A 26861-nucleotide genomic window follows, 5' to 3' on the forward strand; every position below is an offset into this window, starting at 1 on the left:
CGGGCCCGGCGCTTTTCCCGCCGGCGGCGCGCGCGGGCCGTTAGCGCGGGCTGTTACCGCGTCCGCGCGCTCCCGTGAGGCGATGGTGGGTGTGGGGCAGGGGCACCGGACGGGACCGGACCGAGGGGGGGGAGGAAGGGAGGTGTCTGTGCTGGGAACCTCCCGGCCCCTCACTCTATGTGTGTGTGTTGTGTCTCTGTTGCAGAGGAGGAGCCTGGCCCCCAGCCAGCTGGCCAAGAGGAAGGCGGGCGATGAAGATGAGGAAGAGGAGGAGGAGGACTGGCGACCCCCGACGGTGAGCGAGGGGCCCCGGGACGTGGCTCGGTGTGTGCGTGTTCTCGGCCCCGTGTGACCCCGCAGCCGTGGGCAGGGGGATGCGGGGCGGGGCTGCATCCGAGTCACTCCCTAGTGCCTGAGCCTTCCCTCATCCTCTTGGCATCAGGCCCCCGGTTTATGCTGCCGTAAAACTTTGTGTCTCGGCGTGTGGTTGGTAGAAGAACTTCGTTGGGTACAGGTGGTGCGTCGTGGTTGCGGGAAAACTTCTTCCTGTGAGAGCTTCCGAGTGCTGTGTGAAAGGAAGGGTGACTGGGTAACTAGGAATAGGTCAATGTTTAAGACAGAATGTTGCATCTTTTTGTAACAGGACACGGGAGGATCAATTTCACCGATTATCTGTAAGAAACAGTAAAGACCTCGTTTAGCCACTAGTCCCAGCCCTAATCCTAGTATACAGTTATGTTTTATGTCACACAGGTCAAAGAGTCTCACCTAATGTTTTCTGTGTCAAATCCATTTTTCTGTGCCAGCAGGTGGTTGAAACCATGCTTCACGCTGAAGAGGACTGTGTTAAATCAGGAAACAGATCATTGACATTTATTTTCATGCTTTTCTAAGTGTTTGAAATGTAGGGTTCAGTGCGAGGCCTTTCACCTGCATAACACCAGGTGCCATGGAGCCTCTGGGGACTTTGATGTCATTTGTTCCATGCTACTGACCTTTCCTTTTCTTAATTCTGCTTTTTTTGGGTGACAGGACAAATCTTAGTGTGGACAAGCCTGCCCTTTTACAGGTTAGAAGGTGGTAGTTATTTTCTTAACTAGGAGAATATTTTAAGCTTCATATAAATTAAGCTTTAGGGCGCAGTGACCTTGGTGGCGTTGCTGTGTGAGCCCTTTGGCAGCAGGGGTGAGTGATGGCTGTGTGGGCTCAGAGCTGCTCGGCTGCCTGGGCGATGGAGTGTGTGCTTTGGTGCTTACTGAGTGTGACAGCAGAGCATCTTCTGCTCTCCCCAGCTGCCCCTGAGTTGTTCAGTTGCGATTCTGTTTTCCAGAGCCGGAAGAGGCAGAAGGCAGCCAGTGAGACGGAGAGTGGAGAATGCTACAGGTCGCCCTTCCGCAAACCCTTGGCTCAGCTGACCAACAGACCCCACTGCCTGGACAGCAGTCAGCACGTGAGTGGGGGTTGCTGCTGGCACACACAGAGCTCACTCAGCAACCAAGTCCAAGTGCCTTCATGGCCCCATTTAATCAGAGGTGTTATGGAAGTGCCACGCACACACAAAGTCTTTTGGAGAGGCTTTTTGCCAGCTCCAATCCTTCAATGTTGATGGAGGTGTGGGGGGAGAACTTCCTATAGTGAAGTCCTGGGTGAGGTTGTTCCATGGGGCCCTGGTGAAGGACAGTGCCCAGAGATGTGAGTTGCTTTCCACCCAGGTGGGTCAAATGCTGTGTGCCTGCCTGGTTCTCTCTGGGCTTCCACTACTGGAGACCAGATGCTGGACTGGCTGGGTGCTTGCTGATCCAGCACAGATGTTCCTGCAATGGTAACCCAGCTCCTTTACAGGAAATGAGTTGCCTGACTGAATTACCAAGGCAGGGGAAAGCAATAGCTTTTAAAGAAGTGAATAAAACCAGTGGATTTAGGGAGATGGGAGCTATGAAAAATCAATTTCATGTATTAGAAAACCCAAAGGAAAACAGTTTTGAAAAGCAGAACTGGTGGAGGAAATTGTGCTGGATTGTTACTTTCTTCCTTTTGGATAGTCTTGAAAGTAGTTGGAGTTGAAGCTTGAGTAGATTAAATAGAGGGACTCCAAGTACTTGGCAAAACTGAGTTCTCAAAAAATGTCCTGGACTTGCTCTCTTGAGCAATCTCTGATTTCAGACTTCTGAAATGTGTTTTTTTTCTGGATTCCTAGGAGGCTTTTATCCGCAGCATTTTGTCCAAACCCTTCAAAGTCCCCATTCCAAATTATAAAGGTAAGATGAGGAGGTTTAAGGATTGTCTATGTTGGCTGACTTGATTAAAACAGATGATGCTTAGGCCTGTCAAATATATCTGTGGGGATTATTGTTATCTTTTGCACTGATGCATATGTTCCAGAAATCCTGACTTAATTTTGAAAGAAAAATACTGGCATATTAGCAAAGTCTTCATATTTCTTACTAGTGTTTAGTTTGGATAATCCTACATTTCAGAATTGGATTTTGTAGTCTTACTGCTATGTATTTGATGTACTGCCAGGAGATTTTACACCATATCACGAATACAAAAGCAAAATGAATTCCAAGCCACGAAGGTTTATCATTTAAATAATGATGCTAACAGACAGAAGGCTGAGGTGAAAAAGATTGTATGTGCCAGTTTTATTTCTGCTTGGCCTGGTGTGTTCAGCCTCAAGGTGATCTTCAAAACAAGATCATTTTGAAGTTCAAAGCATCAGCTGGTTTGAATCAGTGAAACATAAGATCTCGGAAACAAATGGGCCTTTTCATGTCCCCTGCTTCCCCTTCACCCTCCAGCTTAAAAACACGAATGCAGATCAACCAGTTTCACTCAAACTTTTGTTATAAAAATGTTTTTAAGCAGCCACTGAATATGGAATGACAAGCCCCAAAAGAGTTTGGCAAAGCTCGCTTCTGGAGAAGCGGATTTGTCAGGAGGCTCAAACAGAACTGTAACTGGCAAAGCGGCTTTCTGTGGCTGTTACCTCAGTCTCTTAATTGGGAAAAGTGGCTGTTTCTTGTGCTTTCTTTCTTGTTGTGTGTGCACTGCTGCCTCAGCTTGTGATACACTTCTGTTTTGCAAGGAGCTTTAGCAAACAATGGACAAATAGACTGATTGAATCTTTTTCAAGCAAAATCAATCCTGGGGGCACAGTTGCCTGAGTTTTGATGGGAAAAGGGATTTCTATGTAGGTTGTTGTGTTCATCTCCATTTCAAAACTGTGACATCAAAATACAGTACTAGGGAAAGGGATTCATGCTTGGTTTCTACTTTTCACAGAAATTGGCTCCAAGGCCAAACATCTACTATTGCTCAGCAGAGAGAAAATAATACCCCAGAGCAGGTAGTGACAATATGATGCTGACTGTGATACTGTAGAATTTTGTCACTGTTAAAGATCAATTCCTGACCTTGCATCAAAGATACAACTGGCTAAGACTGGGTTAGGTGACCCCAAAAGAAGATTTCACCCAGCTTATTCTATATGTAGGAGTGTATTTGTTGAGCTGTTGAGATGTACATTCTGGAACCCTCCTTGGCTTTCAAAAATCTAGAACAACCAGTGCCATTGCTCCATCTTTGCCTCTGTTCATTCGTTCTGTTTTTTCCTGCCTCTGAGCTTCCCACTGTGTGCTTCCAGAGTGCTGCCAAACAATGGCCCTGCTTAGGTTTGCTGTCTGCACCAGCTGTGCGTGCACCTCCACTCCAGCACCCAATTAATTCACTGTTCCTAAGTGTAATCAGACTCTGCTGCAAGGCTCTGCTTGCTTCCAGGAAGATGTTGTTGTTTGAGTTGTGCCTTTGTTTGCTTTCAGGGCCCCTGGGCTTGCGCTCGCTGGGTGTCAAACGGGCGGGTGTGAGGAGTCCTCTCCATGACCCATTTGAGGATGGAGCTCTGGTTCTGTATGAGCCCCCGGTGCTGAGTGCCCATGACCAGCTGAAAATAGACAAGTGAGTCATCACCTGGCATGAATGCTGTAGCTCTGGCTTCTTTCTGGGTGTGGGTTTATGTGCTTTTCTCCCAAATGTGTTTGAGCTGGGGTCTGAACATCAAGGGGGAGTTTGATTCCAAGTATTCTGCCTGGATTGGTTCAGGTGTGGTTACAATCAAAGAAGGAATGTACCCATGCTGGATTGTTCGTGTTCTTTCACTGACTTTTCCATCTCTCATGCATCAAAAATTTAAACCTGTTGCAGGGAATGAACATACACATACGGAGAAGTTGCTTAGAAAATATTATGGCTTAGAGGTGTGTCAGGAAACATCAGCATCTAAGGACAAGCAAAGGGACATGACTGACAAATGTTAGGCTGCCTACTGGTTTTTATTCTGAGGTGGTTTCTTTTGTGCTATTGTTGTAACTTAAAAAGGCTGTCAGCTGGATCTTCATGGACAGAGAGGGGGTTTTCTCTCTCCAGAAATGCAATTACAATATTGTTACAGAAGCAAGAAAAATAATACTGACTTTTTAACTGTGTCTCGGAACCACATTCTACCCTTGTTTTAACCACAGCCCACATACATGGTTTCACTGATGTTTTAGACTGTGGGTCGGTCTCTAACTTGATTCTCAAAGCTGAATTAATCCATTTTTCACTTTCTTGTTTGAAGTCGCTTCGCCTGTGCCACAGGGGAGTCCTCAGTATAACAGTGAGATTTAACAAAACCTAAACATGTGCCGAATTCCTTAATCACACTCTCTTCTTTCTTGACTGCCTCCTGCAGGGACAAGGCACCTGTCCATGTTGTGGTGGATCCTGTCCTCAGCCGTGTTTTACGACCCCATCAGAGAGAAGTAAGTTTTCCACTGGGACCTGAGGATGTGGCTGGAGGATTTGGTCCATTTCAAAAAGCCGCAGTTCTTCTGCTGGAGTTGTAACAGGTTTGCATAGACCTCACAGACTGACAGTCTAACAGACTCCAGTCTGTTGCAAATACAAAGTGAAACATTTGTTTTAAGCATCCTCTGAGAGGCCTGAATGCTGCCGATACTCCCTGTCCCTTTTCAAGCAAAGAGTCAGGGCTGAAAGTCCTGCCTTTACTTACCTTGAAGTCTGGAGATGTAACTCTGCTGGGTGGAATTTGGTGTGGAAGGTGATGGGACATAGTTGCAATAAACTATTTTGCAGCCCAGTCTTGAGTCAGGCAGGGCAGACTGTCCACCACCATTTTACTGCTCAGCAGAATTGACTGGATCTGCAAGTCCCTGAGCCGGGAAGCACTGAGGCTCCAATTTCTGGTACCATGGTTCCCAGCAAAGTGGAGAGTAGGTTCCTACTTCAGTGTGCTTTGTTTGGAGGCTGCTCTTGGTAGGTGTGAGCTGTCCCTGACCTATGCAGACTTGAAATTCGATAGTGGAGACTGCCAAAAAACATTTTATGTTGTAAATATGTGCGACATTATAATATGGCAGCAGTGGGTACAACTCTCCAAATATCTGATACAGGCTTCTGGACAGCTCGAAGTTCATCCCAGATGCAGTATATTATCATTTAAGCCTGGAGGCAGCACAGATGGAAGCTGTGATTGCTGATCTTGCAGGCTAAGCAGGTCAAGCTGGATGTCTCCCTGCTCGGGAGATCTTCAGATGGGTCTGAGAGCATTGTAGGCTGCTCATGGCTTGTAGTTTTATCTTGGATTTGGTACTGAACCTGTGTCTCAGTGTTACGCTCATCTCTGGCTACATAGCTGGAGGCACTCTGGTTTTGGGTAAGCTACTGCCTGCTGGTGCTTTTGTCAAGTAATCAAAGTTATGTTGGTGTCCTAGGCACGCTTTTTTTTGCCAGGTAAATATCGATGATAAAGCAGTTTCTGCTCTAGTCTGATTAATAGGTCTCTGCATGCTAAGATTCCTATGCTGCTTTATTCAGCTGATGCTCCTAAATGGTAGTACAGCTCTGCTCCAACTTTATTGTGACTTTTGCCCAGGTGCTGGTTCTGCAGCCAAATGAAGTCATGTAGCCAGTAATGAACTTCATGTATGTTCAACTGGCTTAAATAAATTCCATTAACCTGTAACTAAAGGCCTAAGAAAGAGAGAAGGAAAAGAACTTGAAAGTGCAAGTCAAGGTGCTCCATCTTCAAGTCCTAAATAGTGGAGTAGAGAGGAGTGAATCCTTACAGCTGTGTTTAGCTTGTGTCCCACACTCCCTGCTCCGTTGGCACAATGCAGGTAGCTTGTACCTTCCCAGCACAATGCCCTGGTTTTCTCTGACTCTCTTGTCATCACATGCTACATGAACATTTTGCAGTTTGTCTTTCTCTTTTTTTTGCCCTTCCCCTCCTTCCCCCCCCTTTATCTGTCTCAGTGATGTGTCAGAGCCTAATGCAGAGCTGAGCTCTTCTCCCACCATGTGACGTGGGTTATAACCTCAGCCCTGTGTCTTCTCTAAAGCTAAATCTGCTTTGGACCTTGAGCCCCCAGGTGAGTCACTGCTTCTAAGCAGAAGTGATGAAGGCTGATGATGGTATTTTGGGAATTAATCGGGCAGCAGAAACAACTCTACTCACTCTGATTCTTTAAAATTACCTGATTGGGTGTTGTTAAGATGATAAACCTCTTTGAAATGATTAATGCATGTTAGTTCATGGCCAGACCCTGTCTAATGCAGCCAAGGGTAGAAATTTCTGGGAATTCATGTTAGGAAGCTCGTTATAATTGTACAAATAAAATGTACTGAGATTTTATGCATGTTATGAGGTACATGTTGGCACCGGTAATGCTGTTCCACTCCAGATGTGGTGGCATTCTAGCTGTGCCTCGGGTGATTTCCCTCTGTCTCATTAGAACACTGCATGTCCCCAGGGATGTGTGTGCCACACAGATCTGCTGTTTGTTGTGCTATTGGTCCTGTGCACTGTGGTAATGAAATTGTCACTCTGCTGATGTCCCCATCCTGCTCTGAGAGAACAATTTTTTGGCAGGGAGTTAAATTCCTCTGGGACTGTGTGACGAGCCGGCGGATCCCTGGGAGCCATGGCTGTATCATGGCAGACGAAATGGGGCTGGGCAAAACTCTCCAGTGCATCACACTCATGTGGACGCTTCTCCGGCAAAGCCCAGACTGCAAGCCCGAAATCGAGAAAGCCGTGGTGGTGTCTCCCTCCAGCCTGGTGAGAAACTGGTACAATGAAGTAGAGAAATGGCTGGGGGGAAGGATCCAGCCACTGGCCATTGATGGAGGCTCCAAAGAAGAGATTGACCGTAAACTAGGTACAGAAATGTTTGCAATCTGTGCGTTGGGCTGGTTGAGGTCAAAATCTTGCATTGGAAGAAGCCTGCAGCAGCTCATGTGAACATCTCTGTGTAGTCACTGGATCTCTGCACACTGATGGCTGTCTCTCCACTTACATGTTTAGATCAGACCCTTGCATGTTTGGTAATAGTTGATCTTTTGGCATAATCCAAATCTAGTCAGGTATTATAGTAGTCCCAGTGCTCTTATTTTGCTCCAGCTGGAAGGCAGGAAAGGAGGCAGAAGGGCCATGGAAATGGGAACAGTTTTGGGGAAGGAAGAATGGGTATATATGGATGGAAGGGTTTTCCTAGATTTTTAAGACAAAATATTTGATCGTTTGACCCGTTTTCCTCATCCTTCTTTTTTTTTTTCCTTTGTTCCCTTCCCATCTGCAGTTGGCTTTATGAACCAGCGTGGCCTGCGAGTGCCTTCACCCATCCTGATTATCTCCTATGAAACCTTCCGACTCCACGCCGAGGTGCTGCAGAAGGGCAGTGTTGGGCTGGTCATATGTGATGAGGTATGGGGGCACCTTTAAGGAGAATCCATTCCTGGTATTTTCTCAACATCTGGGTGAGACTGGATCTGCTTTCTTAAAAGGCGACTGGACAGTGGGAAATAAGATGTGGCTGTGGACAGCACCCATTCAGGTGTTTCAGAGGTTCTAAGTAATAAAATCAACCATACTGTTGTGAGTGTGAAATGGGAGATGGTGTCTTCATGAGCCAAGATATGAAGAAAATCCAGTTGGTGGTAACTGTGTCCACTTGTAGGTGTCTGATAGGTCCTACTACTAGGGCCCTCTCCATGTGAAATATGTCCCAGAAAGGAGGTCCATGCCTGTCTCTGACTCTGTTGGGTAGTGCCCTGGCTTACTGGTTTTCATTCATTGCTGTGTGTCTTTGTTAAAGTGGGAAGTACTTCCTGTTTGGCCTGGCCTCATGTTCTGCACAGTAATTTTTAACCTGTCTCTTTTTGGAGCAAGAGGTTGGACTGGAGGCTTCTGAGGTCTCTCACAGCCTAAATAATTCTGTGATTCAGCATGCTCTTGTGAGTAGTGTTGGCTGCTGTCAGCCATTATATCTGGCATTCTGTGCTTGTGGGTGAGTTTGAAGGATACTCCCATGGCATGACCTTCTTCCTCTCTCTGTACTCTCATGCCTGGAGCAGAGGTAGGAGAGCTGGGTGAGGAGTTACTCATGCTGCTTGTTCAAGAGGAGATGGGGCTGGCTTGACTCCCTGCGCAGCTTTGCAAAGCTTTTGTTGTCAAGCTCTGCTTTCACATGGCCAAAATTGAGTTGTTTTTTCATTTGTCATTCCCTACTTGTGGTTATAGGCAGTGAGAGCCAGAGATGCTTTGGAAGTGTCCTCTGCCTCCTTGAAAAGATCAAGCCGGGGCCTGGCAGGGGTTGAGAGGATTAATTAAATGGCGGTGCCACCAAGTGGTTTGGCTTTGTAATTGCCAGAGAGAGGCTTAAACAGAGCGAGTATCCCCAGAAATGTAGCTCCCATAAACCTTTTATCTGCCAGTCTGTGACTGCCCCCACCTCTCAGTGCCCCTGGGATGGGACCAGCACCTAGGGAGTCTGGGAACCCACATCCTTGGCCATGTGGCTTCTGTATATTTCCAATAAATACCTCTGGTGCTGTCTGGCACTCGTAAAAAGCCTCTTATCACTTGTGCTTTATCCTACACAGCATTCAGATGCTAATAAAGTTTCTCTTCCCAGGCATGAGAAATTGCACCTGTATTCAGATTACCCCTGTAAGAGGTGAAGAATCTCTCTTTATTAGTGTGCAAAGGTCTGGCAATCCTCTACATAGGTGATCCGAGAGGCTTGTGATCTTGACCTTGGGTGGAGCAGTTTTACTGGTCCAGAGTTCAGTGCTTGTGTTGATAGCTGAAAACATTCCCATCTTTGAATAGGAAACAGTTCCTAGAGTTATACTGTGCGATGGTTGTTACTTTCATAGTAGACTTTCTTGTCTGGGTGGAGCTCAGATATTCCTGGTCTTGGAAGCTTGTAATGTCTTGTTCCCTCACATAATGGCTTCTTCAGGTTTTGCACTAGATCCTTGTCTTTGAAACAAGCTGTTGCAAGACTTACTCCACTACCAGGAATGGGAAAAGTGGTGAGATGCTTTTTATCAGTGCTGATGAGGCTCTCCAAGCTGCTTCCTAACAGGGCCACTGGATTTATCAGCCTTATTCCTCTTCTCTGTTTTTCAAAGGGCCATAGACTGAAGAACTCAGAAAACCAAACTTACCAGGCTCTCAACAGCTTAAACACACCTCGACGAGTCCTTATCTCAGGCACCCCCATTCAGAACGACCTGCTGGAGTATTTCAGCCTGGTGCACTTCGTCAATTCGGGCATCCTGGGTAAGAGATCAATGTGTGGAAGATGTGAGGGAGGGGCAGGTGCTGGCCAGGCTTCTCTCAATGCCAGCAAAAGCAGCAACTGAGACGTTGGTGAAAAGTCATGTCAGGGGCTTGGAACTAGATGATCTCCAAGGTCTTTTCCACCTCAAACCATTCTGTGATTCTATGAGACTTAGTCTCTTCCTCTTTGTAACCGGAAAGCCTAGGTCAGGGTGCCCTGTTCTAGATGTGTATAATCTGATCTGTTTCAACAGGGTTGTAAAGCAAAGTACACCAGTTTAACAGGTGTTTTGGAAGGGGAATCAGAGTAAAATAAAAATGTGAAACTGAGTACTACTGTAAATGATTTCTTTGTTGCTGTAACTTGTCACCCATGATTGTCTCAGGTTGTTGGGCATTCAGTCCAAGAGGCTTCTCATTAATTCCAGTGCATGCACAACTCTAGTTAAACATAATTCATCAGATTCTTAGTCTTGCAAGCAGAATTTGGGCTTAATCTTTTCCGTTCAGCTGTTCTGCCCCCAGGAGTTCTCAAGGAAAGGATGGAATGGGATAGTACATGTTCTACATCTGCTTTTCTCATGTGCTCAAATTTGGGTAGTTATTACAGGAAGCTGATGGGATTTCACCTGGCCCCCTTGACCTGTACTTTGGGCAAGATGACTCTCCCTGTACTTGCAGCTCGTGCTTTCTGAGATGAGGTTAATGGTGTAACTACTGCAGCAAAGCTGCATGTACTCAGTAGGTGTTTTTCCCACTTTCAGCCTGTGGCCAGTAATAAGCAACTGATTACAGATAATTTTAGAGCAGGCACAGATAATGCCTGTGCTGTTGTTTGCAAGGACAAAATCTGGGAATAAAAGTATGACTGGAATGTGAGCAAAAGCAGTGTATGCCTAACTGTTGAAGTAAAATCATGTAACTGTTGGCTTTGCACTGTTGTTAGAGTACAAAATGATTCTCTGTTGTACTGATTTGCCTGCCTTGTTGGAGTCTTTCCTGGCTAGAAAGAAAAACAATCTTATGGATGGGATGAGGGTTTGTTTTATCTGCTGGGCTCTGTGCTTGGGGAGTGATAACTGGGGCTGTGGGATGCTGATCAAAGGTTCTTTGGTAGTAGTTGTCACCTTTTCACTTCTGTTTTATACAGGAACTGCACAGGAATTTAAAAGACATTTTGAAATGCCCATCTTGAAAGGAAGAGATGCAGATGCAAGTGAAGCTGAGCGACACAAGGGAGAAGAGAGGCTTAAAGAGCTGATCAGTATTGTGAACAGGTGAACTTCATCCCTCTTCTCTTTGCAAGGCTTTTGCATAAGCCCTTTGCGTAAGCCCTGCTATCTTTCCAAATTACAGTAGCTGTAATGAATTCTCTTGCCTGTTACATCTATTCAGCAAGTGATTGTGCAAGTATTTATTGCCTAAGAAATCCACATAGCATGGAGCTTTTGTCTGCTAAATGGTACTGACATGGCACAGTCAGCTGCAGTCACCCCCAAGCAGTACTCTCAGGTACTGAATTATTATTTGACTCCTATGTTTCTGTTTTTCCTGGGATCTGAATAATCAGGCAGCATCCTTTTATTTATTTTAAGATAACTACAAGTTTGGGCTGGATCAGACTTGAGATCCATCCAGCCCAGATGCTGAGTAGCAGAAGGAGAACAAGGAATGTCACTCAGTTGTGCTGTTGATTGCCCAAGTCACAATAGAGTCCAGCTAACACTTTAATAGTTGTGTTGGCTGTGTAGGGCTGATAGGAGACTTACAAGTGTCAGAGATGGGACTTCTGATCCTCAAGAAGCACCTCTGTCATGTGAAGCGCTGTCTTATTTATCTTTGGTTGATTTGTGGTATTTGTTTTAACCTGGTGTTTTTTCATGAATACAACCAATTTATCCACATCTGCTGGCAATTGCTTGGCTGTCTCTAAGAACGTTCTAGAAAAGACTTGAATTCTCAGCACTGCTGGTGTCTTCAGTTCTTTATCTGATTTTTTGTTTGTGGGTTTGGTTTGGTGGTTTTTGTTTGGTTGGTTTTGTTTTGGTTTTTTTAATCTGATCTTTTTCAGCCATCACAAATACAATCCTGCAGTTTATGGTCATGGTAAATTAAATTTCACACTGAGTATAGTCACTCCATAGAGACAGTCCTGACCTTGACTCAGATCAGCTTGCAGAAGCCTAAGGAAAAGGAAAGGTTGGGAGGAGAAAAGCTTATTCTTTCTTGAAGTGCATTTATTTCTTTTTATAGTTGATGGAAAATGGGTGTAAAAGTGTGTTCAGGAATGCCTGTGCCTGGCTCTGTTGAGGTCTGTGTCCTTCCCTTTACTGTGCAACAGTCGTGATAGACAAATAGGGAAGACAAGGCACAAAAGTAGTAGCAGATGAATCTGTTGAATTTGGTAGGAATTGCAAATGGGACAGTGATGCAAAGACATATAGAATCATGGATGTAAGGCTGGAAGGGTGCTGGAGAAGGCATCTAATCAGTCTTGCTGTCCTAAGGTAGAAGGTGTTAGACCTAGACCATCTCTTAATCCCCACCCAGCACTGAAGACCTTGCAATTTTCCTAGGACACCTTTTCCAGGGCATCGCTCTCTTTGCAGTTAGAAAATGCTCTTAATGTGTAACATAAATCTTCCTTACTGCAGTTTAAGCCTATTACTTTTCATCCTTCTGCTTATGGGCTCAGAGACCAGATTATTCCTTTATTTACCAGCCTTTGACTGATTTTGGGGTTGTCATATATCCCTGCTGTCTTTCTTCTATACGTTTTGTAACATATTTTTGATGCTTCCTGGCAGAACTGGGTTTCTGCACCTTTTACTCTGTCTCAGCTCAGCACTTTTTCTAGTCCATTCCACCTTCCCGAAATGTGGCAAAAACTGCTTCATGGGGCATTTCCAGAGCCCCAAAGGAGATATGTCCTTTTCTGGAATCTTGGGCCAGGCAATGAGCCCATCTTGGCCAAGGATGGCTACTGATTTATTAAATGGGGAGTTGCCTGCCTGTACTTTGGGTTATGCCCACAGTTTGTGGTGGTTGATTCCTGTCCTTGTTTGCTGTCCATGCTGCTGGTCTGTTGTAGCTCAAATTGCAAATGCTGTTGGTAGTCTAAGGAAGAGCAGAGATTCTCTTGTGACTGAGCTCTGTGTAGGTGGAATCATGTCTGATCCCTCCATATCTCATGAACCACGTTTGGAAGCCTTGCAAAGACAGGGGGTTATATGAGGCTCTGTAATACATGTGGGTGGTGGGTGTCTGGCCTCTGCCATGTGTTGGACCGTCACAGACCCATGGAGAGAAGACATCAGAGGGATTGTGTGTTGACCACTTGAGGAATAGTAGTGATAAAACAGAGTCATCCAAGCATCTGATGGTAATGTCTCTCCCTGCAGGTGCTTAATTCGGAGAACTTCAGACATCCTGTCCAAATACCTGCCAGTGAAGATTGAACAGGTGGTCTGCTGCAGGTACCAAAAAGCATCTGCTGTGTCTGGGAAATAGTGGAAGCTGTAGGAAGGACTGAAAAGTAGCAAAAAGTCCTTCCATTCTTGTGGTGACTGCTTCCCTCTAGGAATGATGTTGTAGGCGTTGGCAATGTTGCTTTTCCTCCTGAAGCCACAGCCCACAACTGGTGGTTCTGCCAGCCAGCTGGTGAGCTCTGGGCAGCTGTGTAGAGCAGAGCCCTGGGCTGTGCAGTCTCTGCAAGCTTCTCTTCCAGCTCTGGCAGATAGCAGTGCTCTACCAGCAGCCTTGGGGGCTCTAAGCTGTCTGTGCTGTAGCTAAAAAAGCTGAGCTGAAAGGAACTGTGTAGATTGAGCAGGATGGGTTTTTGTTTGGCTGCAGACTGGGGCTGCAGAGCTCTTGTTGTGTTTCAGACTGACACCTTTGCAGACTGAGCTGTACAAGAACTTCCTGAAGCAAGCCAAGCCAGTGGAGGAGCTGAAGGAGGGCAAAATCAGTGTTTCATCTCTCTCTTCCATCACTTCCTTGAAGAAGCTCTGTAATCGTGAGTTGTTCACTTGGGTTTGGGTTTTGCACTGTTGGTGGAACTTTTTTGGGTCTCCCTTGTGCACACCACAGTCTCTGAGCTCTGTTTATTCTCCAGATCCTGCTCTTATCTATGATAAGTGTGTGGAAGAGGAAGAAGGATTTATGGGAGCCCTGGACTTGTTCCCTGCTGGCTACAGCACCAAATCTGTGGAGCCCCAGCTTTCAGGTACTGTGGAACTCAGGAGTACAGATGTGCTGCCTAACACAGGCAACCATGGGACTGTATCTAACATCTTACCAAGTGCCCCCTACAAGATCTGGAATTTGGGAATTCTGCTCTAGCTTTTTCTTTCTTTCCTTTTTATCCAGGCAAGATGCTGGTTTTGGATTACATCCTTGCTGTTACCAAAAGCACCAGTAATGACAAGGTGGTTTTAGTGTCTAACTACACTCAGACACTGGATCTATTTGAAAAGCTCTGCAGGAGCAGAAGGTTTGTCTTTGGGTTTTGCTGGTTTAATCCTGCTAGATTTGACTTGTAGCCTATGCTGTAAAAGAACTGGCTATTTCTACACTTTCTATCAGCAGGAACTTGTGATCTGTCTTGTAGCTCAGGTGTTCCTGAATTGGAGCTAATGTGGCTTGTGCTTTGTCTCCTGGGGTCACTCAGCAGAAAGTCTCTGGCCCTCTGCTAACGTTTCTAAAGCCCATTCTGTTGTTATAAGGCTGATGGTGACAGATTTTTCTGTTTTAAGTAGGATGCTCTAAACATAGCAGCAGTCTGATTGTAGTAAATGCTGTCTGTTCCAGGTATTTGTATGTCCGCCTGGACGGCACCATGTCCATTAAAAAGAGAGCAAAGATCGTGGAGCGATTCAACAGCCCCTCGGTGAGTAGAACCTGCCAGATGGGAGCAGCTCTCCTGCCAGTTCCGAGTGCTGTGAGTAAAAGCATGGCTGCCTCTGTGCTCTAATCCAAGCCTGCCTTTTTGCAGAGCCCCGAGTTCATCTTCATGTTAAGCAGCAAAGCAGGTGGCTGTGGTTTGAACCTGATTGGGGCCAACAGACTGGTGATGTTCGACCCTGACTGGAACCCCGCCAACGACGAGCAGGCCATGGCTCGCGTGTGGCGGGATGGCCAGAAGAAGATGTGCTACATCTACCGACTGCTTTCGGTGAGGCAAACTCCTCTCCCCTCCTCAGCATGGAGCTCTGGGTGCCAGCCCAGACTGCAGCTGCTCTGATTGGGGCCAGAAGGGAAAGAACTCTTTTGTGTTGGTGACCAGAATTGATTGGAACTTAATTGCTTCCTGCCCTTAGATGTGTTGCCATGGAAAACCATGAAGGTTCTAGCTGGAGGGTCATTACTGCAGCCCTTGGTTTCTAGCAGTGGCTGGCTTCTGAGAAATAGAAACAACTGTGGCTTTGCAGATAAGATGTTCCTTTGAAGTCATTTAGGCATCTGACTTCTTTAATTTCATGGGGTGGCTGATGCAGAAGTTGCTGTTCTTCAGCCAGGCTGCAGTCTGTTTCAGTTGGGTGTACGTGTACTTAGGAAACAGCAAGTACATTCCTGGAATTACCAGCAGCATTTGGGATGAGCTGCCAGTGAGCAGGTGGGATAGCTGCTCTGTAGAGGAAAACCATGAAGGAGACTAATCTTTTCAGGCTGCTCTAACACTTTGTCCAGCAGTGCCAGTAGTGATTACTGCTTAGAAGTGTCCCCTCTCTGCCCTTGTTCACCTCTCTCTCTTTAGTTCAGACTGTGGGATATTTTTGTTTTGTTTGGGAGGGGGAAGTTGTTGGGTGGTTTTTTTTGTATGTGGTTTTTGGTTTTGGTTCTTTTTTTTGTGTAAGTTTGGGTTCCGTGGTCAATTATTATTTTTACTTTGAGAAAACAGACATTCTTTGCCTATCTTTTCTTAATGGAGTTCTTCTCTGACCTGGCTGCACTTGGAAGCAGGGAGCTCCTTTGCTTTTAGAAACAGGAAATCAGTCTGCAAATCATGACTAATCACCCCGCTCCTTGGTACACATTCGTTTGCAAAACAGACATGTTGCTCTTAGATTTTTGCCTTAGAAATGTAGCATACTGAGCTTTCTGCACATCTGCTCTAGAAGCAGACATCTCCCTCCAGACAGGATGTGATTGATCCGTGTGTGGGTGAACCAGCAAATAGTGCTGATGGTGTCACCCAGGGCTAGACCTTGTTGCTGCTTCTTGGGGAGATTGTGGTTGGGATTTTTTGTCAGGGAGCAGCTGTAGCTGCTCAGCTCCTTTCCCTTCCTTCTTGTCAGCACAACCTGGTGCAGTGTGTGACCTTTAGCCACGAGTGGCAGTTCCACCTCTTCCTCATCCATATCTCCACTGGATCCACTTCTGTAGCCACAGGGAAAGACAAGCAGAGTTGGGTTAGATCTGCAATAAAACAGACGTGGTTGGAGTGCAGCTACTAAAACTTGCCTGTTACCTGTACTGGCGAGGCACTGAGTGATCCTGACATCTTAGTGCTGTTTGATCTGTGACACCTTCCCAGTGTAGTGCTGCTTTAACACCAGTGTTCCAACTGTGCTTCATCTCTGACTCACCTGTAGACAGGGACCATAGAGGAGAAGATATTCCAGCGCCAGACCCACAAGAAGGCCCTGAGCAGCTGCGTGGTGGATGAAGAGCAGGATGTAGAAAGGCATTTCTCACTTGGGGAGCTGAAGGAGCTCTTCACACTGAATGAGACCACCACCAGTGACACCCATGACAAGTGAGTATTCTGAATGACTAATGGCTGGGATAACAAAAGTTTGGTCGTGTAATTCAGGGGTTTCCCAGGCAGCAGGAGGAAGTCCAGAGAGTGAGCCTCAAGTGGTTCTGGTTCTGAAGCTGTTAACCACCTAGACATGAGCACTTTCTTGCTGTCCTCCCTTTTTGTTGTCTAGAAAAGCTGTGCTGGTTGGACAGGTGAGCAAACTATCTTGTAGCTGCCCGTTTTGGAGACTGAAATACTGCAGCTAATGAAAAAACTGATCAGAACTGTTCAAATTGGTGGAGCCTATTGGTTCTTCCTTGCTGCTCTCTTCCTGGTGGTCTGTGGTCTCTAACTGCTGAACTGCTTTCATACCAGGCCTTCTCCACTGGCTAAGAATTTATAAAGCTGTTCTGGGAACTAAAAGAATCCTCTTCTCCATTGTCTGCCCTTCTCCCCCAGCCCAGAGACCTGTGGTATTATAGCCACCAGAAAGAGGGGACAGGGAGTGCAGGAAAATGCTTCACTGTGAAAATTAAGACTCTTAGTTCAGGCAAGAAGTGAAGGGGATTAGTTTTAAGCTGACTCAAAGCTTAGCTTGGGGTAGGTATCCATTCTGCATGGCAACAGCCCTTGCTGGCAGGGCTGCTGCTGCTCTTTGTCTCCTGAAGTGACAGCTCAGTAGGGCCTCTCCAAAACAGCCTCAGTACATCGTGGTGGCTGTGGTGGGAGCCAGAATGGAGTGTTTTGGAGCATGGTGTGCTCTTTGAATTCAGGAGTTCTGATGCAATACTAACAGCAGCAGTCACTTGAGATCTGCCTTAAGCAACATCCCACACCTTTTAAGAGAAACTCCTCCTGAACTTCCTCTGCGTCCTGCTGGACCATTTAACCATGTGCAAACATGAAGAGCAACTGCCATTAGAAACAGAACCCCAGGTTTTCAAACTGCGAGTCACTCCTTATCTGTCACACACACCGGAAGGTAGTTGTGTGTTTAAATGAAATGCAGTAGTAATTCAGAAACTGACAATCCAGCTCCAGTGGAGTTAATCCAAACGTTAGGGGGCTGCAGTTTTAAACAGCCCCTGTGCTGAAGCAGCAGAGGAGCCTTGCATTGACTGCCCTTGCACTGCCCTTGTTGCAGGATCAAGTGTCGCCGCTGTGTGAACGGGCACCAGGTCCGGCCCCCTCCCGACGGCTCCGACTGCACCTCGGACCTGTCCCAGTGGCACCACTGCGCCGATAAGCGGGGCCTGCAGGACTCTGTGCTGAAGGCTGCATGGGATGCTGCTGTCACCTTCACTTTCCATCATCACTCCCATGAGGAGCAGCGAGGGATTCCCTAAGAGGTTACTGTCCCCTGTGGGGGCAAGGGCAGGCTCTGTGGCAGCCTGCCTCACTTTGATCCCTTTCAAGGAAAGGGACAGTGGGCAGCTGTGCATGCTGGACTTTGTGTGGCCGTGGGACAGCAGAACAGTATGGCTTCGGAGTGGCTGGAAGGCCCTTGGCAGTGTTCAGTCTACTGCAGCAGCAAGGAGTCCATGGCTTTTTTTCTCCTGTTGTATTGTGTGCCTGAAAAACACCCCCATGGGAACTGGGAATAACGGGACCTTCCATGCTTGATCAGATTTAGCACTGGTTCACTCTAGGCCTTTGGTGTCTGTGCCTTCTACTCACCCAGGTTTTGTCTTCAGGTTTTATAGCATTTGATGTGCAGTCAAGTTTTTTTCCTTGACAGCTCCGGCTTACAGCTGCTGATCAAAACTTGCAGGATCCACTTTGCTGTGAAATGTGAACCTTGCTGATTACTTGGGAACAAGAGGATTTTGTACAAGGGAAAAAATTTTTAGCTTGTATGTTGAACATCTGGCCTGAAAGATCATGCAAGCAAGGCTCTATTCCAGTAACTCCATTTCTAAAACCACTTGATTTGTTATGGGCAGGATCCCCTGATCTAGCAGTGTTTTAATGAGATCACATTACATGACAGTAATAAAATTCACAGTTTGGTACATTATGGGTCTTAATTATAATTTTATTATAAAAATGTTACAAAATAACAAACTATTCAAAACCTCTGTAAAATGACTGCAGACACTGGAAAAGGGCAGTGTGATTGCAAATAAACAGCAAGCTACTTGGTACATAAAGAACTTTTTTGGTATAAAGAACAACTTTCCAAATGGAAAAGGTCAAGGCTGGGGGCTTTGTTAGCTTGTTTTCTACTCCCTTTAAGTAGAGGAAGGAGTTCTTCACATGAGATTCACAGATCACAGAATAATGAGGGTGGAAGGGATGTCAGGTGATACTGTCCAATACCCCTCCTCAAAAACAAGATCACCTAGACCTGGTTTCCAAGGACCACAACCCAATGGCTTTTGAGTCTCTCCCACGCTGGAGATGGTTATTGGTGAGGCATTAGCTGAAACAACATGAAATTTGTCGCAACACCCAATGACATAAACAACTGTTTGTTCAGAAGCTCATTAGATGAATGTCCCATTTAAAATACTCAAAAAGATGGTAAGGGTTAGATCACCTGGAAATAGAGCTGTTGGCCCACGTGGTCTGGTGTGGCATGTCAGTGTCACACCCCTTCTTCAAATGAACACCAAAGTGAAAAGAACAACTCTGTACTGCTTGAACTGGGGAAGAAACCTCCACCTGTGCTGTGAAATCAGAATTGCTTCATTCAAGCTCATGGGTTTCTCCTGCTCCTGTGTCCCTCACATGACACTGATGTAGTCAGCGAAGGCCTGGGAGGAGTCCCACGAGTCATTGACTACACTGCACAGGGCTTTGAGACGCCGCAGCGCCTCCTGGGCTGTTTCTGCATCCTGGTCCAGCCAATTTTGGAAGAGGCGGAGGTGTGTGAATGGAATCTGTCCCCCTCTCTGCTGGATGTGGCCTTCCAGCTTCTTTGTGAACTCCAGCAGCCCATCGGGTTTGATGCAGTTTGAGCTTTCCAGGGAAAGAAGAAGAAAAAGAAAGCCATTAAGAGTCTAGGCTATAATTTGAGCAGTTTAAATTACTGTTCCTTCTAGTAACTGCCTGTGCAGGTACCTGAGGATGTTTCAAGGCAAAATGCACCTTCCTTCAGCAGTATAAAGTGTGTTTCTTATGAAAAACAAAACTGAGTATGAAGGGCTGGAAACTTTTTTAAACCAAGGTGGTAACAATGGCCAAGTTAAACTCATTATCCAGACCTCCTACTACTCAAGTAGACCTAGTTGTGGCCTTAAAATGTTGCTGGACCCAAGCGGCCTGGCCCAACTGCCTAGTCCCAGTGCAAGACTCAGCAGTAAGTGATCATTTCTCTCTTCCTGCTGAGAAAATCTGAAGGGCATGTGTCAGGTCCTGGTATTTCTAAGAGATTAAAAGGTCAATTCCCATGCAGAGATGTGTAAGTAAGTATCAAGTTGCATGCTGGACTGAAATCTTGTCAGAGGAACAGTAACAATCAAGCTTCAAGCCTGCTGAAGGAGTGTGGCCGTGGTTACATAAATTGTCAAGCCTGTGTACTCTGAGCAGCCTGCCCCATTAGGATGTAAAGAAGGGGCAGAATCAAGCAAAGCAGTTGTTAGTATTGCAGAAATGCCACCCCCATGTGCTTCATGAAGGTTACTGCCTATCTGTATGGCCATTCAGGATCAAGAAGAGAGCAGCATTCTTAAGCCCAAAGATGAGGAAACGAATGCAGAGGCACTCTCAGGATCTGCCAGGAACAGTGACAGCATTCCCTTGCTATGAAGGGGCAGTGGGAACAGAGCTGTTCACACTGATGCCCAAGAATAAAAGTATGTAGGCAAGTTAGTCCTAACTACAGCTCAGGGAAGGCCTGCAGGTGAATCCCAAGGAAGCAGCAAACCAAAGCTGCTTTAAAGATGGAGCCTGACTCCTTATAAAGGTGAAATGTCTCAGAGATCCTGGAGCTCCCTTGAGGTTGTATGTGCCCATTGCAGTATTCTCTAAGCTTTTCTTGGGCATACATTCCCTCAAGGAAGGAACAAAGCCATGTTCAGGTTCTCCTGCTGTCAGAGCCCAGTTCAGCTCTCTCCCTCCAATAACAAGAAATTCAGTGTTTAGAGCAGCAGAATACCTGACATCCAGCTGGCAGAGAGAAGAGGAGGAATCTTCAGAGAAAATGTCTGCAAGGGCAACCAGCCTCTGATTCCCTGAAAGGGGAGAAACGCACCTATTAGATGCAAATAAGAAACTGTCTTAAAATTTAAGTGGCCATAGGGCTGGGATTATAGGGCAAAAAAGGAGTCTGTAAACATGTGATTGGAACACAAAGGGGCCACCTCTGCACCCTCAGTTTGTTCCCCTAGTGGCACCAAGTGAGTTCATCCCCCTGAGCAGTGTTCGAGGCAATGAAAGCATTTGCTGATAGGGCAGTTTGTTTCCCTAGAAAAATCCTGGTTTTGTTTGAGAAGTCCAGATGCAGCTTTTTTTTAGAAATTATGTGTATTCAGGTTATCCCAAGCTTTCCTGTTTTACTTCATTAAAAGAACAGGAACCAATACTCAGAATTTATCTGAAATTAATTTCTCAAACATTTCTACTTGGCCTGTGATCCAAAAAGCCTATCATTCCTGTAAGTTCAATTCCACTTCTTTTACACAAACTCCTCCTTTACTTGTTCTCATCCCTCCAGTAGCTGCCAACAACTGTTAAGACACAAATTGCCCAAACTTGGGCAAAATCTGTGCGTCTGCATCAGAGGCAGTGCATCTGCTGCTGGATCTGTTCCTGTTACAGTCTGAAGCAGATCAGTGTTCAGTCAAATCTGGAGACCTGCTGGAACTTGCTTTTGCTGCAGAGAAGAGCAGCCATAATTCCTGCACACTACCTGGGCCCTTGGTACATTGCTGAATGCAACTGAAATTCTGCCTTTAAAAAAGGGATCCAGTGCTCCTTATTTTGTGAACTAAATCCACTCTGTTCCTGCATGTGGTAAGTTCAGCACTCTCAATGGTCCTGACTCCAGCCCTGAAGTTCCCTCCAAGAGAGCTGCTCTGAGGCCCCACAGCAACACTCCCAGTACGCACCAAGGCGGTTCCCGGGCAGTTTGAGGCTCTTCAGCGACGAATTTCTTTTCACTGTATTGATTATTTCTGACAAAAACCCAGCAGTAGAGCTTTCAAACAGCCGGCAGAAGGAAAACGTGATTTCTGTGAAGAAATGCATTTACAGTACATATGAGTACTCCCTGTGCTTCATGATTCCATAATTACTTTCTGCAGACAGCTCCAGCCCCTAATCCACATGCAAAAGCAAAGCTCCCCCAGCAGTGGATTGCATGTAACAGCACTTCTGCAGAGAGCAGAGATCACACCCAGGCCAGTGGCTCTGCCAGCTCACCCAGTTAAAGGCTGATGGGCTCTGCAGGTTAAAAATCTTTGTTTTATAGCTGAGACTACGGATTCTTCCCTGCAGCATTTGCCAGCCGCCCAGCAGCTCCTCTGCTCCACTGGCACAAAGAACCAGGCATGTTCCCATTCTGACAACACCTGCAGATCTGCTCCAGGGACTGTGACATTTGGCTAAACCTTACACATCCCAAGATCCCCCCCTTAAATGTCAGCCACCCAAAAGCAGCCACCTGCAGGACCTTTCCAAGCAACAGCACCCAGGAGTTGGCTGTACCTTGCAGGCCGGGATCCTGAAGCAAAAGCAGAACTTCTCTCTGGTGCTCAGCCAGGTTCACATCATGAAAGCTCAGTTTCTTCAAATTTGGAGTACACTCTAAAACCAAAACAAATTCTCAGGTACTGCACATCCTTGGGATAAAAAGACCCTGACCCAGCTACCTGCTAACACCCATAAACTGGCTTAGACTGTGGGTAATTTGTGCTGGATTGTGGAGAATTAAAAAGGAACCATTATGCTGTACAGGATCATCCACATAGCACGGCATATGGGATGGCTGACACCCATTTCCTTTTCTTGGAGACATCAATGATGTCCACACTGAAGAAATGGACCCAGTAAGCTGCCTTCATGCTAGAGGATGGAAGACCACAGCATGGAAGCCACACTGTGTGTGCCCAGTGATGCTGCCCATGGGTTAGCAGAGTACCTCTGAGCACCTCCAAAAGGAGCCCAAGCTCCTGGGGGCAGGGCAGTGTGGCACTGTCAAGGGACAGCTGCTGGAGGGACTTGGACGCCTTGAGCACTGGCAGCAGGAATGCGGTGTGCAGAGGTTCCCTGGGGAATCGGATGTCCAGCACCTCCAGGCAGCTTTCTAAGGGAAGAAAAACAATGAAATAGTTTGCTCTGGAGTGCCTGTCTTCAGTGTAGCTGGTCGTAAAGCAAGCAGAAAGCCTGTCTGCCCAACACCACTGTCCTTTAGGTTGGTAGAAATTGCCTATGCAACGTGCCCTGCCCTGAGAAGCTCTGGCAACTCAGACCTGGAGTGATGTCAGTCACTTACAGCTCATTCAGGATTCCTGCCAGACCACAGGGCCACCAATTTCTACTGTGCTCAACAGTGCTTGAGAAAAGCTCACCCTTGAATGCACAAACCAGTCAGTGTCTTCCCAGAGCACAGGTCTTTCCTGACCCCACTCCAAACTCGCTCAGGCTTTGCTCACTGCTTTTCTGGCAATTCAAGGGCTAATAAGGGTGATGGGAGACCTGTGAGCTGAGCACACACTGCTGTAGCTCCCAGGCTGTAATCCAAAGGCTTGGGCAGTGCTTTGCCATCCCCTGTGGTACTGTGATGATCAAAGGATGCTTTCCTTCTGCTTAAGGGTGTGTCTAAGGCTTACAGCCTCACAGTTAAGGGGATGGACAAAGTGGAAGCTCCTGATCAATTTACAGATCTGGTGGGATAGACTCCCATGGACAGTCACAGGTAGCAGGTTATGACTGGCCCTGTACAAAGCTGCTGTTGCAGCAGGCTGGGATACAGCAATAAAACATTTTCACCAAGATTCCGGCTCCAGAGAACACCTCAGACTGGAAGTGACAAACTGTAACAACATCTAAATCAGAAAGGTGAGGCTGTAATTGCCTAATAACAAACCACCATAATAGTGTAGAGTGAAGCATGTACCAAGCCTTTACAGCTCTACCTGCCTGGCAAGTCCTGGCCATCTTTCAGAATGATGATTCCTACCTGGGATTTCTGCCTCGCTGCAGCTTGGACTCTCCTCCGGCCTGCTGCCCTCCAGATGGTTTTTGAGGTCGAAGCTGACCGAGAGCGTGTGGAGCTGGGGAAGGGCGCTCAGGACGCAGCGAATGAGCTCCATGCAAGGCATGTGGGAGAACATGTCGCTCACGCGCAGCACACGGAAGCGGCATTCCGGGTGGCGGGACAGGGCCCGGAGCCCGGAGAGGATGCAGGAGATGTTGGCATGCAGGCCTGGAACAGCATTTGTACAGAAAAGTATCAGCTGTGTGTGTACAGACACCGACACGCAGAGATGAGGCCGCAGCGATGGCAGCCCGAGTCTAAGGCTAAACTCACACACCGCTTTATCCACGCATCCTTAAGCTACACTGTGTGCATGGGAGATGGAGATCTGGCTCTTCCCTCTGCCCGCTCTGAAGGGCGTTTAAGCACAAAGCCAGAGGCTGTTCTGGGGCAGAGGGATCCCATTCTCTCCCTCAAGTCCTCACACTCATTAAACATCTCACCCAACACCTTTCTCAAGATGGGGCACCAATACTCCTAAAATTCCCCTTCCAGTGAAAATTAAACCAGGGTAAACCCGAGCAGTAAGCCAGACCATTAGAACAGCGCTGGAAGGAAATGCCCTATTCACAGCACTGACCATTGTAAGACAGAATGAGGTTTTCTAAAGACACCCAGGAGCTCAGCAGGTTACTCAGAGCCCGACATGTCTCCCCAGTCAAAGGAATGGAGAACAATTCCAGTGTGGAGACACTTCGGAAGCGGTGAGCAGCTTTCAGAGAAAAGATTCCAGCAGATCCTCCTCTTTTCTTACAGCCTGCATGGCTAGTGCATGGAGATCCTGGGGAGGAACTAGTCCAGTTCTCAGTGTTCTCTCCCTCTGTGGTCCTGCTTTTGTCCAGTAACCCTGAATTATCCTCTCTAGCAACAGTAAAAACAAAATCATACAGATCTTCTGGGTCAGCATAGCGTCCCCTGCTCCGTCTGAGGCAGCGACGTTTCCTCCCCACTGCAGGTTTCAGCCGTCTGCGTGTCTTTTGAGGAACAGGGTGACAGGACAGCTGCTCTGAGCTGGAACAAGGGGAAGATCCACCCTGAATGTTGGTGTGGTCACAGGGCACCTCGCTGCTTGTTTCCTCACACGCTGGGTTTTGCCAGCTGGGAGGATTTCTGGGGTCAGAGAGGACAGAGTTCATGTGAGCTTCAGCCTCTTCTGGGGATCCCTTCTGGTCCTCACCACTGCTCCCCTCCCGCTCAGCAGTACAGCCCCTCTCTGCTCCCTCCTGTGCTGACTCCTGGCTTTGGGCTTTGTCCTCCTCTCTGCAAAGGCCACACGGGCTGCCGTGATAGGCAAGGGCATTTCCTGAGCGCCAAAACCCAGCGCTCATGCTCAAGATGAGAACGAGAAGAACTGGGTCAGGAACAGGCCAGGAACACATGGACACCTGGCTGACAGAGCCGTGGTGGATCAGCCGGTGAAGGAGCAAAACCAGTGAGCGCCTCACAGACTGGTCGCAGGAGAGGAGGTGCTGGAACTTCAGGATCTGCAGGGAGCCAGCCAGGTTTTCAAGCACCTTGTGGTTATGTTCGGCAGTGAGTTCCACGGCCCCCTGGAGCATGTTGCAGAGGGTGAGCTGGGAAACGTGCGGGGAGCTGTGGAGCAGTGGCGAAAAGTGACGGTCGTTGAGGCGCCAGTCAGAGGAAACGTCCAAGACACCGTGGAGGACGTTGGAGAAGAACGTTTCAAGGAACTTCTTCCTCCAGCAGGTTATGCTCTGCAATAGAACAACAGGGTGTAGGAACAGAAAGTCAGAATCCATTTTTCTCATTCTTTTAAAGTAAAATTATTGCTGTACGCTAACCTGGTGTCACCCCTCCTGTTAGCTCCACTGGGACCACCTCTCCAGTTCTCAGCATCCTTCCTCAGTGTATTCCTTGAAAACCTGAGTGAATCCCATTGCTCTCTTCATCCTCCTTCTGGCCTAATTTAAACACTCATTGGTTTGGAGCTGGGCCATTTTTTTTGCCTATTAAAAACCATGTCACCAGCAATTTTCTTCCAGAGCACCTATTTTACCGGCTGTCATTAAGTTGTCTGTTAATAATTCTTTTAAGATGATGAAGCAATGAAGCTGCTTCATTTTTTCTACATAAAACCATTCTCCAAACTCAGTCTTCTTCATTTTTCTCATGCTTTCTAAGACATCAGCTTATTTTTTTTTGCCAGCATGGGTGTAAACATGATATAAGATACTGTTTTTATCCTCTGTTTCACTGATAATCTCTGAAGACAGATTTGCTCTTTTCACAAACTCACTGTGGGGAGATGAAGGGTGTGGCTGTGCACTACACTTCCTTCATGAACCCCGTTTCACAAAATGTATTACCAGGATCACACCTCGGTCCAGAGCTCTACAAACACATAAACAGGCGCCAGGAATTGCTTGGAGGCAGCCAGAAACAAAACCTCATGGAAAACAGCAGAAACAGGGCACCCGTATCGAGCCCCTTCTCCCACCAGAGCGTTTCCTCACCTCCGAGTTGGGCGGCCTGGTTTTCATCACATCGTCCCACAGCTTGCGCCAGATGGGCTGTGTCGAGACGCCTGGGGGGAAGAAGCATCAACCGGGCGCTTTCACCCCTCTCCCTCTCCCAGTGTCCTGCTCCGGGGCTTGCTGGGGTGCCGGAGGCACAGCCGCAGACCGTGCCCGGGTGTGGGATGCAGGGCGGTGTCCCTGGGACCCCTCTGCCTAAGGGCTGCCATTTCCAGCCTAGAGCAGCTCCTCTCTCCAGCTGAGGGTCCCTGGGGCTCCTTCCGCCAGGTTTGGAAGCATCTCCCCAGTTTCTCGCCCCATCAGTTTGAGGGGCTCGTCCCTCCCGCCTAGGGGTGTCCCCACGGGTTCGTCGCCGTCCCCGCCGGTGTCACCTGCTCTCCGCGCGGCGTCCTCGGCCCGCTCGAGATGGAAGACAGTGAGGAGCGGCAGGAGCCCCCGCAGGAGGTGCCCGGGCAGCGCTGTGGAGAGCCAGAGGGAGAGGGCGGCAGGGTGCGGGCAGGCCCGGACCCCGCGCCCCGCCGCCCCGCGCCGCCCGCGCCTTACCCCAGACGTCCCGCTCCAGGGCGGCCATGCTGCGGCTCACGGCGGCCGCGCTCAGCGCGAACAGGCTGCGCGGCCGCTCCGCCGCCATGGCCGCCTCGGGCACGCACCGCCCGCACCGCGCCGCCATCTTGGGAGGCGGCGGGAGCGAGCGGCCATGTTGAGGAGGTCGCGTCGAGCAGCGGCACCGGAGAGGCCGGCGGCGGCAGCCAGGCCGAGCCGGCTCCGAGGCCGAGACACACAGGAAGAAGGGAG

The 26861-nt window shown here is 47.7% G+C and overlaps 2 protein-coding genes and 1 long non-coding RNA gene across 6 annotated transcripts; 2 read left to right on the top strand and 1 right to left on the bottom strand.

Annotated features, from left to right (window-relative positions):
- RAD54L (RAD54 like) lies at positions 1-18387 on the top strand. 2 transcript variants are annotated; one of them, XM_042030605.1, is made up of 18 exons: positions 1-85; positions 206-295; positions 1331-1450; positions 2198-2258; positions 3822-3957; positions 4733-4802; positions 6932-7220; positions 7641-7765; positions 9478-9628; positions 10779-10905; positions 13030-13104; positions 13513-13643; positions 13743-13853; positions 13997-14120; positions 14438-14516; positions 14622-14801; positions 16222-16385; positions 17515-18387. In XM_042030605.1, the coding sequence occupies exons 1-18, from the start codon at positions 83-85 to the stop codon at positions 17714-17716; spliced, it is 2238 nt and encodes a 745-aa protein (XP_041886539.1). In that variant the 5' UTR covers positions 1-82; the 3' UTR covers positions 17717-18387. The 2 variants fall into 2 exon arrangements, with proteins under 2 accessions (XP_041886539.1, XP_041886540.1); XM_042030606.1 differs by lacking the exons at positions 1-85; positions 206-295; positions 1331-1450; ... (1 more) ...; positions 3822-3957; positions 4733-4802 and adding an exon at positions 6316-6431.
- On the bottom strand, positions 18385-26861 carry LRRC41 (leucine rich repeat containing 41). 3 transcript variants are annotated; one of them, XM_042030602.1, is made up of 10 exons: positions 26610-26861; positions 26438-26524; positions 26046-26116; positions 24152-25286; positions 23494-23739; positions 22453-22617; positions 22020-22118; positions 21422-21544; positions 20470-20545; positions 18385-19331 (listed from the first exon to the last, which is right to left on the bottom strand). In XM_042030602.1, exons 1-10 carry the CDS (start codon positions 26734-26736, stop codon positions 19097-19099), a joined length of 2364 nt encoding a protein of 787 aa, XP_041886536.1. In that variant the 5' UTR covers positions 26737-26861; the 3' UTR covers positions 18385-19096. The 3 variants fall into 3 exon arrangements, with proteins under 3 accessions (XP_041886536.1, XP_041886537.1, XP_041886538.1); XM_042030603.1 differs by lacking the exon at positions 22453-22617; XM_042030604.1 differs by lacking the exon at positions 26610-26861 and having other exon boundaries at positions 26362-26445.
- LOC121665817 lies at positions 19331-19851 on the top strand. Its single transcript, XR_006016487.1, has 2 exons — positions 19331-19429; positions 19474-19851. It is a non-coding gene; the product is annotated as an uncharacterized LOC121665817 (long non-coding RNA).

The sequence above is a fragment of the Corvus kubaryi genome, unplaced genomic scaffold (genome assembly GCF_017639235.1).
Source record: "Corvus kubaryi isolate FWS band 111438036 unplaced genomic scaffold, C.kubaryi_AGA036_p1.0 37334, whole genome shotgun sequence".
In the NCBI taxonomy this organism is placed as follows: Eukaryota; Metazoa; Chordata; class Aves; order Passeriformes; family Corvidae; genus Corvus; species Corvus kubaryi.

Bases quoted from the DNA above. Each gene is read 5' to 3' on its own strand.
- RAD54L (XM_042030605.1), top strand. The intron at 7,221-7,640 runs GTACAGAAATGT...TCCCATCTGCAG, and splicing joins AGAGATTGACCGTAAACTAG to TTGGCTTTATGAACCAGCGT. The intron at 9,629-10,778 runs GTAAGAGATCAA...TGTTTTATACAG, and splicing joins CGTCAATTCGGGCATCCTGG to GAACTGCACAGGAATTTAAA.
- LRRC41 (XM_042030602.1), bottom strand. From the start codon at position 26,736: ATGGCGGCGCGGTGCGGGCGGTGCGTGCCCGAGGCGGCCATGGCGGCG. The intron at 23,740-24,151 runs GTCAGTGCTGTG...ATGCTGTTCCAG, and splicing joins CCTCATTCTGTCTTACAATG to GCCTGCATGCCAACATCTCC. The intron at 22,618-23,493 runs GTAGGAATCATC...TTCTTCCCTTAG, and splicing joins CAGCGAGGCAGAAATCCCAG to AAAGCTGCCTGGAGGTGCTG.